The 14,152-nt window shown below is 38.5% G+C and overlaps 1 protein-coding gene across 2 annotated transcripts in view; it reads left to right on the top strand.

Annotated features, from left to right (window-relative positions):
* The window catches only part of NAV3 (neuron navigator 3), a 254,918-nt gene that overhangs the window by 59,337 nt on the left and 181,429 nt on the right, over positions 1-14,152 (top strand). For both annotated transcript variants that reach the window (XM_051795689.1, XM_051795690.1), the window contains exon 2: positions 13,890-14,007. In XM_051795689.1, coding sequence (XP_051651649.1) covers positions 13,890-14,007 — 118 coding nt within the window. The remainder of the gene's footprint in view (positions 1-13,889; positions 14,008-14,152) is intronic.

The raw sequence follows: 14,152 nt of genomic DNA, 5'->3' as shown, positions 1-14,152 counted from the left end.
AACAAAAACAATTTTCACAGTCATTCTGCCAAACTTATTTGAATCCCTGAAAAGCCTTGCATTTGCCTTTGCTCCTAGAAAAACTCTGTGCCTATCTGTCTCTTAGAGATATACCTTATCTCTTAATTTAGAAATATCTTCAGAAAGACACCTTAAAGGATATCAACCTTCTCTCTTAAGGGAGAAAGCCATGATGAGAGCTATGATATAAGGCTCTTTGGTGAAAAGATATCTTCTTTCCTGACTGTTTTCCTCCTTAGTTCTCAATATTTCATATCATATAAAATACTCTCTCCTTATGTTAAGATTTACAACACATCATACAGCAGACCTATATGAGTCAGTGGACTGTTTTTAAGGCATCTGTGAAAAATAGTTGAAAAATGCTTACCGTAAGTACATTTACATTACTTTACAGAAAACAAAACTGCTCTCTCCAGACTAAGAGCAGTTTACTCTTCCCAAAGCTGAGTATAGAGAGTAAGATTAAATGGCATCTTAAAGCTTAAAGATGAATGAGCTAGAGAGGAGAAGCATCATTAAGAGCTTGTAGGTACAGAAGGAAAAAACCAGGATAAATACTATTTTTTAAAGGTTGCTGTTTTAAGAGACAGAGCACTTCCAATGGGCTCGCACAGGAGAGCTGAACGCAGAGACCCTGCATCTCCTGGATCCACATGAACTGCTTTAGGGTTTAAGAGGCCATTTCTGCTTCAATGGACACATGGGCAGGTTTGGAGTGGACCAGGCCATGTTGTGTCTGTCATGGCTCTCTAAAAACTCCAGGATCATAGTGACAAGAGACCAGAGCCAGCGCCTTCCAGCCAGGAACAGAGAACAGCCTAAAGTGACTTTACAAATGCTTTCAAGGAACATTGAAAACTTAGGCAATGGAAAAACCCCAAAACTCTTTGTTGCTTTAAGCCTTTGTTCTGCCTCCTGACTTTGAGTGAATAAATACATGAAGTTTGTTTAGAAGTGTTTGGGTTTCCCTGTGAACAGTGATTCTGCCAGCTTTCCACAAAAAAGGTTCACTTGTGCCAAAGTCAGATGGTCTGGTCAGTTGAACAAACCATGTAAGAAACTGGGCAAGCCACAATTAGTTTGAGGTGTTTGCACTGCCTGTTCCCATGAAGGACACCAAGAGGGGTGTGTACATAGTAAAGGACTTGAACAACTCTGCAAGTTGTGCTCCAACATCACGCCTTCTCTAATTTTTGTAGCCTCTCTCCACATGGCTTTGCTATTCCTTCAGTTGTTAGATTCGTCATGAACTCTGCTTTATAGTGTATATTCAGTGATTGAATATGTATAGCTAATACAATTAGATGATAATCATACTATCTACCTGTGGATTTAAGAAATTTTCTCAATTCTTGGCTTTCTTTTTGGGTCTTAGGATCAATCCATCCAAACTGTAGGTCTGGTGTGTTTTTTTTTAGAAAAAGTTTTGCCTAGTAACTGCTGAAGGATCATGTGTGAACTTCTCATGTAAACTTAAATGCCAAAAAAATTTGTAAACCTTTGTTTTGCAAAGAATGGACAACATGCAAATATATTTACATGCTATTGTTTTTAAATAATCTTTGCTTCACATCAGGTGCATTCAGATGGGTTCCCTTTTCTGTGGGCAGTTTTGTGGTTGAATATAATTGCAAGGCTGATTATGCAGTATTGTCATATGCCCTCTGTATCTGTGTATCTGCCCTCTGTGGCTGCTGTGTGATTAGAATTTGGAGCATGCTAACACAATTAATTGAAATATATTGTCCTTAAGATAATTACTTACAGGACTGTGTTGTACCACTGAATATTATTATGAGCATTTTAAATACCATTTTTAATGGCTTACAATACAAGACCCTTTATCATTTGTTTGCTAGAGTACGTATTTTACTGCAGTATTTTCAGACATTTTACAGTGTTTCTTGGGTATCTAAATCCTGCAAGCTTGTTTGACATGTACCACAGTCACCTGTTTTGCACTGTGGTGTAAATAGCTGTTTGTAAGAGAATGCTTCTGCGGATTTGAAGTTGAAGGAATGCAGTACATTCATTTACACAATAAGGGGATATATAATATTTTGGAGAAATGCATTTAATCTATCCAGCTGAGTTGGGATTGTTTTACTACAAAACCACAGACTAGAGAAGCCATTTGCCCACTTTCATTCTTCCTTAATGTATGGAATATCTTTTTCAGACTAAGAGACACAGATGAAACTTAAGTGGTTCAGCAGACTATAGATCAGAGCTTAAAAGAGTTTTACTACTTGGACTCAGGAATAATTATTAGGCAGATAATGCCAATACCATTATAACCTGTAATAAGATAATGACAGTAACATAAAGTGAAGCATTGATGAAGTATGGAATTTTATTCCTGATAGTGAAGTAACATGAAGCTGCCAGAGAGGGTAAGAACAAAGCCATCTGGTGCAATGTTTGAGAAGCCTTTCTGTGGAACTACACAGCTCTAGAGGTACATCAGTTTCATAAAATTTCAAACTTCACTTTTGGGAACTTGAAGTTCCCAAATGCATAAATTCTTTAAAATAAAATATTAAAAATGCATTAGGGTTCTTTATGTTTTCAGGAAGTTCCTCCGAAGCATTTCTCCTTACATTTATATCAAAATTACATTCAGTAAGTATCATTAAAAAAAGGCAATCCTCTGTTGTCAGAAACCTTTAGGAACAACATTAAATTTAAAGAATTTAAGGAAAAACTTGTTTTAAGGACTCTTCTATTCTATACTTATGTTATGCACTAAATAATGTAGGAAATGGTTGGACTTTTAACAAAGGATATCCTCTGTACAGTAATTCCTGAAATATGACCTTCCCTCCTCCCCCGAAGAAATTATGTTTCTCTGACCTACCTCACTTGCATTTTAGGTGCCTATATCCATCATTCTCATCCTCAGAACTCCCACTCAGCAGCTGTCTATTTTGGCAGCACTTGTATTCCATCCATAGCCATTCCAGTTTTTTGCATTAAGGATTTGTACAGACATGAAATCGTACTTCTGAGAATGCTCAGAAGCTGCATTGGCTTCACAGACTCAAGCATCATACCAGCCAGGTTTATTTAAAGGGCAGGTGAAATAAGCACCTGCCTACTATAAGAAGAAATTAGAGCTGGAAAAAAACCCAGCCAAACAACCCAGCGTTTCAGAATGAAATATTCATTATTCATCAGCAATAAATATTTCCTGTTAAAAAAAAAATTAAAAAAGCGCTAACAAGTTATCTTTATTCCTAGTTTATCGGGAGTTAGAAGGTTAATGAGAAAGGTTGGAAAAAACCAGTTTTTCTTGTTCTAAAAAAGTAGAGAATTCCCCAAAATAATACTCCACACGCCTCTGAACGATTAAACAGCTGTGTGGACTGTCTTGGAGTGCCAGCCTTCTCAGCGCTACCTGAGGAGCTAGTGGTGTCATTAGTGCTGTGCAGCACCACAGTCCAAGAAAACAACTGAACCTTACATGAGATGGGACACAAGGTGGTAGGTGACTGGATTAGAGATTCATTTGAGAGGAGATATGATACTCCTTTTACTGGATCATTTCTATTTCTTACATTAGTGGGACAAAACACAGAAAGGCTCTTGGAAGAAAAGGCTGGACAACAACCACCTCTGTCCAAAATGAATGCTATAATCTCTAGCCAGCAAAGTTATTTGTTTGTGTTTTCAGTGACTTCCTTTCTTCCTCATCTGCTTCTTGCTCACAACTTCCCAAATCTTGAATTATTTTCTGTGTAGTGGTGTGGCCGCAATGAGAGTATCTCCTTCCTAATCCTTTACAGAAGCCTTTAGTCCCAAGGGGTGATTCTGTGGGAGGTAGAAGATATGGATTGAACTAAATTTAAAGGCAGTGACCCTTTCAAGTGAGTTAGTCAATCCTTATCCTTCATTTCTAGTCTGTTATCCAAGGCACAGTGTATCACCAGAATGTGTATTTTAAAAGGAAACATAGGACAGTGAGTGAAGACTTGTGGGGTGTGGAGAGCAGTCCCTTGAGGAAGAGGGCAGTGGGTGCCCTGTGTACAGCCAGTTGTGAGGACCCAGAGAACAGACCTCAAACACAAAAGCACTGTTTTGTGTCATAAAAGAATGGGTTTTCATTTTTTTCAGAGGTAAATCATGGCTGAAAAAATTTTGAGTCATGAATCACATATTCATGTGATTATTCATGTATTATTTTGGGGGGTGCTGTAGTCCTAAAGAAGTGTGTAGAAGAATCAAAAGTTTGGATATCTGTTGGAAGGTTTGCATGGGACATCGAACAGTGAAGGAGATTCCCCAGGTCAAAAGGACCTCCCTCCTTGAGACACTACCTCTTCTCATGTGAAGTGCAGCCAAAGCCTTCACTAGAGGTGTTGAGGCACCTTTTATAATAGAAAGGAAGGGTGTTGAGAACATTTTTAGTAGGAATCTAGAACCATTTTCTTTCCATTGTAAGATCCTTCTAAATTCAGTTGTGTTACAGAAGATGTATGTGAGACACATCTTTCATTAAGAAATGAGAGAGATTATAATAGTGAATCTCATTTGGGATGAAAAGTTTTCTATTGTCAAAGCTATGATAAGATTATTACCTTCTCTTTGTTGTTTAAGAATATTGACTGACAAAACTTACTTCATGCATAAAATTTGTTGTGCTGGATGATTGTAAATTTAAGAATTATTATAATCAGAATGGGCAGGTCCTTATTATGGGCAGTGCTTTCAATGGTGATCAAAGGAAAAAAGGAAATGTCCTGAAGTGGTATTCCTGTTGTACTGAGCTATGTCCTTAGTCTTCCAAGTCCTGAAACACTGTTTTACATTTCTTGATCTGACGAAGTATATGTGTAGGCTGTCATCTGTGTAAGCATAATTTAATTTTCCTAAGCTTCAGCCAGGTAGCAAAAGGCAAAATGGTTGCACACACATGACCATTACTATACTCACATTCACCAAGAAGACCTGTTTTAACAGATTAATAACAGTGAGAAAAGGCTCAGATTACTTACACTTGAAATCATTAACCTATTTACTTAATAATTTTGTGTGACCTTTAGCACCTCAGTGGTGTGCTGAATGTGTGCAAGACATTTATCGCTATTAAAATCATAGAGTTTGTGACAAACAACTTTAAAACATCAAAGCCCAGAGAAAAATTAAGCTAGAGTTAAAATGTCTTGTTATAAAATATGTAGCTCAGAAAGCAAACAGTGTATTTTGGTTAGTTTGATTTTCAGAGCTATTCTCCCACATGAGAAGAAAACAGACAATTCAAATTAGTCTCTAAGCCTCAAAAATTCCTGAAGACTTTAAAGTTAGTTGCAGTCTTACAGTCTTATTTACTACTGTTTTCTCACAAGAAAAGAAGAAATGTATGTCTTAATATTTTTACATCTTTATATATCAGAAATTTGCCTTTCCACACTTAAAAAGAAGTGCTGGCGAAGAGGGTTATTTTGATCCCCAGGCCAAGTTCTTTAATGCCAAATTGCAGTGTGGAAAGAATCTCCCTGTTATAAATCCTAAAAATGAGCTTTGATGGAAAATCTGGAGTAGTGTCACAGTGTCTCAGCTCCATGTAAGGAGCTCCATTGCTGATTTACAAAGGCAGGTGTTGACTCAATCCAGGAATGGTCTGTTTGATACCAAGAGTGGCTTTTTGCTTGTGAACAAAAATAAATCAACAAAGTAATGATGCTTTTGTTCTTTGAATTACTTCATACTTTGTAGTCAGGTCTGAGATTGTAGAAGTCTTTTCTCCATTCATCTGTGTTGCTGTGATATTGGTGAACTGCAAAGGAAATCTGTGCAAATTCAGTTCATTTTTCCCTTTGCAGAAAATTTAACTCTGCTTACTGTGCGTTTCTTCATTCAAGTGAACACAGGACTGATCATGAAACTTATCCTGGAAGTGATAAGACATTTATGAGAAGTAGAATTCATACAAGTTTAGAGCACAGGAAGTTTCATTCAAGGGAATGGAGTGGGGCCTCTGGTATGGAGTGTCACCATTGCTATCCTGGATGCCCAGACAAGTAAAAACATGGCTTTCTTTTTATCCTTCTTCCTTTGGAGAGTAAAAGGTGCTCCTTCCTAAATCGGCTGTTTCTTCTGCAGGAGTTCTGTTTAGTCAGGAACTATCACAGAGAGCCATGCTTCAAGCTTTGGGCAGGCTTGGATGATGTTCAAGTGTGGGTGCACCTACAGGAGATAGAGGGATTTTCATATATTTCAGTTCATTTAATTGTATTAGAGAATTCTGGTATTGTGCTTTTAATCAAATTACTTTCTTCACACATCACTACTATCAAGACAAAGCATATGCTCCTCTTATATCTGTCACTACTATAGCATCACATCATCTTACAGAAGCATCTCTGTGTGTCTCACCACACAGGACAGTCATCAGCTCTTTTTATCACATACTCCTTGCCCCCTCACTTCTGGGACACATTTATGCCAACATTAGCAGGAAGGGTTGCTCTGTAGGAAAACTCAAGTTTGGTACTTAGGAGCCAGCATCTAAGGTACACATTTTGGGGATGGAGAATTACTTAGTTTGTTCCATGGACTAAATTCTGGTTAGTGAATGGAGTGCATTCATGCTCTTGAAGCACATCGCTCTGTTTCTTTTTACGTGAAGAGGATCTTTGATAGAGCCCAAGTGGTAGGATCACATTAAGAATCACATTACTTATTTGAACTAAAATGGTAAGATACCTTCTGAGTGGTGTCTCTAGGTGTAACACTTATGCCCCCCAGGGCATCCTGGTCTTCCTCGCTCTGATAAAATTATCTAAGATATTAGTTTTAATCAATGTTTTACATAAAAACTACATTGAATAATAGCTCCCATATTTTATTGTACTTTCACCAAATGGGTGCTGAAATGTACTTTAAAGATACAAAAAAAAGTATATCTAAGAAATAGTTCCAAAGTTGTACAGACAAATATATGGAGTATTTATAACAGAGAGTGTCAAGGTTGACTCCTTTGGAGGATCACTTTGTGTGGGTGTTACTTAGTATTGTCTCCTGATAATTCAGGAAGCTCCAGGACAATATTGATAACCGTGATGGTATTGCTCTTTTGAAAAGTATTGCTTCCCTGCAGCACAAGCCTGAAGAGAAGCAGCTGTCTGGTTGGGGTCCCTGAAGCTGAAGGATGAATATCTGGCTCCTTCCTGTGGTATTTTATTGCCATTGCACAGGACTGAAGAGTAGGTGTAGGAAGCCAATAAAATTATATGATTAAACTGTAAAGCAAATTGGTATGATTCTTTACAAAGGGTGAACAAGTTATTTTATTCTATAAAGAGTTGGATTTTTAGCTGGGCAATATACAAATTACTCAGTTAACTTTACATGCAAATGCACACAAATATACACTCAAAGAAACTCATACTGTTACCTTTCATCTGGCACAGAAGTATCAAAAGTCTTGACCCTATGCCATTGGTGAATATTGGCCTCAAATACACGTGTTCAATTAATTCTGAATTAGGATTTGGGAATAAATGAGTGGAAAAGGAACACAGTAAGTCAGTACTGTTTCTTCAGTGATTAGATCACAAACTGTAAGTGAAACTTGGAAATATAAAACAGCCTCCTTAAAGTTCAGTAAGTCATCTAAAGCTTGCCAGTGACTGCTGAAGAGTATTGTTTCTACTAATTTTCTTAGCTGGGATTAGTGGAGTTTTGTTTAATTGTGTTTTTATCTGTAAATTACTGAGTAGTGTTGATGGATACATGCTGCTATTTACAAAATAGAATTGTACTACAGGGATTCTGACATTTTGGTTAATTGGCATGTATCCCTCTAAGTGGTTTCTATTCCTTAACTCATAATTGTTCTCATTTGCTCAGTGGGATTCAGAAACAGGGTTTGTGGAATGTCATTTAATACTTATTTCATTTTGTTAAATGAAGTGCATTAGCTTCCATCTTGCCTATAAATTAAGTCATTCCAGTTTCATTTTCTGGCTATATATTTTTAATTGTGTAAATATTTTTTTTTTCTTGTGTAATTTGCTTAATGTTATGGAAAGTGCCACCCCCCAGACCCTAGCTTTACTTCATAGCAAATGAGTTGCAGTGTGTTTTCTATAGTCGATTAAATCAAGACATAAATTGAATGCTTGATCTGTCTCTTATGGCAGTTTAAATGTGAACCATTGTTTTCCAGGATAGCCTTTTTCCTTGCTAAGTGGAGGACTGAAGCTAATAAATTATTCTTTTGCATCCCAGCAGCATAACCTTCAATAAGAAAATATTTAAAAGGTCAGATCCTGCCTTCCATTTGAGTTTTCCTTAATGTATAGGCAGTAGGAAGGAGAAAGGCATCTCATTGCAATCTGATTTTCTCACCCTATTCTAACACTACTCAATGTGTTGCCCAGCTCTTTATAAATACAAACAGCTTCAGGGACACTCCAACATGTGCTTTGCTACCCACAATTTATTAGCCAAGAATAGCTATGTTGAAATAGAGTTGTGGTCATGCCCTCTCCTTTGGCAAATCCTCTTCATCAGGGACTCTGGGACTGTTATGTAGGCTCTATTGGGTATTAAGCATCCAGGGTAGGCCAAACACTGGAAAACCTTGTAGGAACTAGATATGCAGCCTTTGCAGGCCATTTTGTAGCATACTAGAGAGCAACTCATCAATCTCTTTTTCTTCAAGCACAATTTGAAAGGTGTCTATGGGTGAAAAGCTCTAACTGCTATCAACTATCAGTTGTCTCCAATGGCAACATTTTATGCAGAGTAAATACAGTACACTAGAAAGTCATGTAGCACTTTTATTGGGTTAACTATGCCATATTTCCACTTTGACTGACTGTTAAAATTCTAGTCTTGGACCTATTTAATAGTTCCATTTTCTTTTATTTCTTTTTTTTTGTAAGGAAAAAAAAAGGAATTGTGAAATGTATTCATATAATCCAAACATAGGATGAAAGACAAACTCCTGCTATGCCAGAAAGTAGTATTGTGTATTGATGTGAAATATTGTAACCCTGGTATACTGCTAGCAACATTTGTTTTCTTTGGTAATATATAGTTTTGTCTTCCATTTCTCCAACACTTGTTTGCCACAAGACGATGAGTAAAGAAAAATCTGTGGGAACCTTGCTGTTGCCTACAGATTCTTTTTGGAAAATGGAGTTCTTAAAAAGCATCCCAACCTCCAAAGGTATTAAGGTGACATTGTGCACAGAAGAGAGCACGAGAGTGAGTACTGGTGGACAGCATTTCAGTTCTTCCTTGCTAATAAATGAGGATTCAGTCATCTCCTACAGAGTATTTTAAAGGACATGTGATGAGAACTGGATACTATCTGTTTATTCCACATATCTAGGAAGGACACTTTTTCATATAGTGGACAAATATTTTAATATTTTTCAAATATAACCTGTGCTCCTAAATGGCATGGAAATCTGTCATAAGGTCTTAGTATAACTCACTTGGCAGCAACTGGTGTTCTCCCTAAGTAGCAGCATTGGTACATGAGTGAGTGACACAGGCATACTCTAAGAATGGAAAGCCGTCTTCTCGATAGCAACAGGAGACCATTTTCAGAGCTGAGTCTCCATATTCCACAGCAAACAAACAAAAATATCTGGAAGGGTCCCGATTCTTGGAATATGCATTTTCCCACCAAGCCTTTTTATAAAATTACCTGATAGAAAAGCTTATAGAAGAAAAGATTTTAACTCAGAATATCTGGGTTGTATTCCCATCTCTGTTTGCCCTTGAGTGAGCCACATCAAAAAGCAGCCTTTATGCCTCAGTTTCCCCATGTCTACAGAAATAATAAATAGAAGAGGTGATCTCATTTATGCCTGGAAAGCACGTTGAGCTGATTTAGTGGAAGATAGTGACAAAGTGTCATGCGTTATTATTGCAATAGGCTGCCTGCACTTCTGAAACCCACCTGACATTTCCCACTTGGCATTGATTGTGGGTGGTAGCATTTCTGTTTTAGTTTTAAAGAGGATGCATTATAGCACTGCCTGATGTATAATTACATGGCTTATGATTAAAGCATTTTCTAAGAAAGGCAGTAACCTATGAGATCCTCTCTCTTTTTCACTTCATTAAGCTACTGCATTATGAAGTGTATTGCTTCATTACAGATCCTGCCAAGCAGCTCTACTGTGCTCCTTGTAGCTACATGTAAAGTATCGAGGTGAAGTTCCTAACTATATTTGGGTATCAGAGTTTATTTCCTCTACTCTGTTGAAGGTTGGTATGACGAGCAGTTGAGGAATGCTGGGGGAAACCATTGTTAACATGAGCCGGCTGTGCTCGAGCTCGGATTGCCCAGCTGAATCCTGTTTCATGTTGCAAGCTGTTAGATCACCGGTGCTGGGATGGGGCTCGGATCCCACGAACACAGGATCAGGTTTGTTCTGTTATTGTGTTGCTGAGACTGATCCTTCATGTCACAGATAACAGCGGCTATCCTGTATATTGTCAGCAGTCAGAGTTTAGCATTGGAGTGGAATATTCCCGTGTCAGATGTGCCTGTAAAGCAGAGTGGTAGGAGAGGAAGCTTGCGTAGGAAGTGAGTGAATCAGCAAGCCCAGCCCAGTGTGTGGCTATAGGGCAGGGTTACTGGAGTGCCAAAGTGGACAGGAAGTACTGCAACAACTAACCCTCATGTCTGTGTTCCTCTCTGAAACAGCCTTAGCATAGAAAAATCGAAGATAAGAGGTTTTTGGGGAAATACTGCTGCACAATTAATGCAAGATGGCATGATCTGCTGGTTCTGAAAAGAGGGGTAGCATGCACAGCTCCTCCTTAGAGCTGCTCAGCACCCAGTGGAAGGGGAGCACCTGTAAAAAGCAGACTGCTGCGTGAAGTTACTGATTCTTTATCTTCTGTTCTGTGTGAGTATTGTCAATGACAATGCACACTGGAGCTTTATGTTTTCCCAGAGAGTTAAATTTTATGAGGTGCATAATTACATTGAAAGGGGGATTCTCTATTTCTCATTATACTTGCATCAGAAAATTTAGTGTAAACAGATTATAGTGGATGTGTACATTTTTATAATTTCATGTGTCTATCTACATGCTTTTCATTTTTTATGACTAATTCCTGAGCAGCTGGGTTCCCAGAAATATGAGATTAATGAGAAGGGCATCCTATGGGGAAGGGGGGAGGGGAAACAGAAGCAAGTGGTACTCCCTACAGAAAGAGAGGAATTAACACGTGATATTCCACTACCAGCTGGGTGTTGGTTTGCTGTATTGTCTCCATCAACAACTATTTGCCTTTTTGATTATTTTTTTTAAGAATACTTCTGAAGTGAAAAAACTACTCTTTTAACACTGCCTCCACCCAGTACTGTTTTTCTACCATTGGATGACTATCAAAATGCTGACCATCAGAAAAATTTTTGTATTATGTGGATTATCAACCTTTGCTTAAAAAACAGTTTACATTCTTTATGCTTATCACTTTTAAATTAATGGAAAAAGAAAATTGCAAAGGGGATGGATGGTTCAGTGAAGCCCATTCTTTGAATAGTAGACACTGGCATAGCAGCTGCTACAGTGAAATTTCCTTGTCTGCTTAGTGAGAGGATAGTTCAAATTGTAGTCAGAATTAGGACTGATACACCCAATTATGTGAGGGTGTGACAAATGAAAAAGGAAATGCCTACTAAAGTATTTTTATTTGTAATGTGAAACTAACCTAAAATAATACTAGTGGAATTAAAATCTGTATGTTCCAGTGGATCAGTTTCATTGGAATACAGAAAATAGTTCTGCTTATAGTAATAGCTCAGAGAGTATTTCTGAGACATTACTTTAATAGAATGACTGAAGCCAAAATACCAGTAGTAGGGAATATATGATGCTATGGGTGTGGTATGCATCTTTATCATCATGATTTCATATTGTACTAAATATGTGTTTTTACAATCTTTAGAGACCCCACATTAGAATTCATTATATATGGTTATATAGTTGAAGAAACACTTTTGCAGCTACAGTTGACTTTAATAAAACATTTTAATGGAGCCTTTTATGTCACTCACTTGTAATAGGGAAAAAAGAATATCAATCAGGTGACTGAAGTGGACTTCTGGGTGCATCAGGGAAATTAAGGGCCCCACTGAATAGCAGCATCCTTTGGCTATGGGGGAGCTGAATCCACTTCCACAGTTTAATTCTGTGGAATTATCTAAAGTTCTAAAGCTGTCAAAGCTGTGGCAGATCAGCCAGTGATCCATCTGCAGGAATAGGGGAAGAAATCAGATAGGCCAAACAAGTTAAAATTTTCTCTCTTCTGAGAAAGAGGGAGAAAATCTGTGACAAAGTTTCTCACGTAGCAAAGGAGTCGTTAGCAGGGGAACATGGACTAGGTGGTTATACTTTTGAGGGGTGAAAAGCGGATGATGGTCCTCTGGGTAAGACTCTGGGAATTGCATCCATTTTCCCACCCTTACTCTACTGCAGATTTCCTAGGTAAAATAAGCAAATAGTTAATGGCTTTGGCCTCTGTTTTTCTGTTCATGAAATGGGTTTCTGACATCTTCCTCCCAGGGATCTATGAGGTTAAATAAAAGGATGTTTATAAAGTAAGAGGTGCAGTTTCAACATTTTCAAACAGTATTCTCAGCAGAGAAAGACCCTTAGTTGTTATATTTACTCAAACAATGGTACTGTCATACATATATGCTTCCTCTCAGTGGCAACATCCCATGGTGGTCAAAGGTTCTGTACAAGTCCTGTTTTCTAGAGTGAGGAGAGAGGTCACAAACACCCTGCAAAAGGGAGGCAGGGCTGGCTGCCAAGGGCCACTGGTACCCTCCATCTGTGTGACACCTCCTGCCAATCTCCACTAGTCTGAGCTCCCTCTGTATGCTGGGACACCCCAGGATGGTGTGAGCACCTCTTGGAGTGCACTATTCCTTCAGTGTAGAGGTGAAAATGTCTGTGCCTCTTATCTCACCCTAAGTGAACCTGGTTCTGCTTGTGTGCATGCTGTAGGTGTTGCCAAATGCTCTGTGTACATACACGCCTTATAAAATGCCTTCAAATTCTTTCTTCACCTCTTCTCTCCTCACTTATTTTGGAGGAAGATGTTCAGCTGGTCCTTTTCGACCTTTTGTTGATAACTGCCATTTTTGTGCTGCCTGTTGCTAAGTATTTGGTGCTCCTCAAACTCATCCTTCCCCCTTCCACTTTAGGAGGAGAAAGGACACAGCATATTTCCAGAATATATATACTCTAATTCCAGTGATAAGACTACTGTGCATCTGGTGCTCTCAGCCTCCTCTGTGCACATTAGAACACTTTGAACTGTAGGCGAGTGGATGAACAACCTGTCCCTGCGCAGTGGGGCACAGTGATACTGCAAAGTGTTACAGAGGCATCCCCAGGTGCAGGAACGCCAGTGACAACCTCATGAATCCTTGCCCAAACACAGGCACATTTCTCTGCTATCACTTTCTCTTAGGCAGCCCCAGAGCATGAAAATTGTTGGTGGGGCATGTGTAGAGGTAGAAGTGTGGGAGGTGGAATTGCAATAGATGTGATTGATTTACAACAGGAGTTTCCTTTACACTCATAAGGGGAATTTTGCTTGGTCACAGCAAGTCTGAAGCCTCATGAAACAGCCTGAATCATTTGAAGTTAAAATAAAACAGAGGATAGCAGGGGGAGGGGCATGGCAGTTTTTTTTTTAAAAAAAGGGCAAAAAAAGCACATTAAAATTGTTTCCTTTGGTGCTGACTTCTTAAATGGGAATGTGATCCAAAATAGTTCTGGTGTGCAAGCCAACATTTGTTTTAAAACTTTTTATTGTCTTCTTTCCTCTTTCCCTTCTTCCCCTTCTTCCCCTTGCCCTCCCCCTCTGCTCTGCAGATTTACACTGACTGGGCTAACCACTACCTAGCAAAATCTGGCCACAAGCGGTTGATCAAGGATTTGCAACAGGACATTGCAGATGGAGTTCTGCTAGCAGAAATCATCCAGATCATCGGTAAGACCAGGGCTGAGGGAAGCAGTGCAAGCTGACTCCTTGCATGGGGGAATATATAATTCAAATTGAACATATTTAATAATAAGATGAACCCTGAATAATACAATTTGACTGGGTCCATATGTCTCTGATATTTGTGTAGTTC

The sequence above is a fragment of the Manacus candei genome, unplaced genomic scaffold (assembly GCF_025592945.1).
Source record: "Manacus candei isolate 608988 ecotype Guabito, Panama unplaced genomic scaffold, ASM2559294v1 h1tg000043l, whole genome shotgun sequence".
Lineage (NCBI taxonomy): Eukaryota > Metazoa > Chordata > Aves > Passeriformes > Pipridae > Manacus > Manacus candei.
This window is presented reverse-complemented; position numbering and strand designations above follow the sequence as displayed.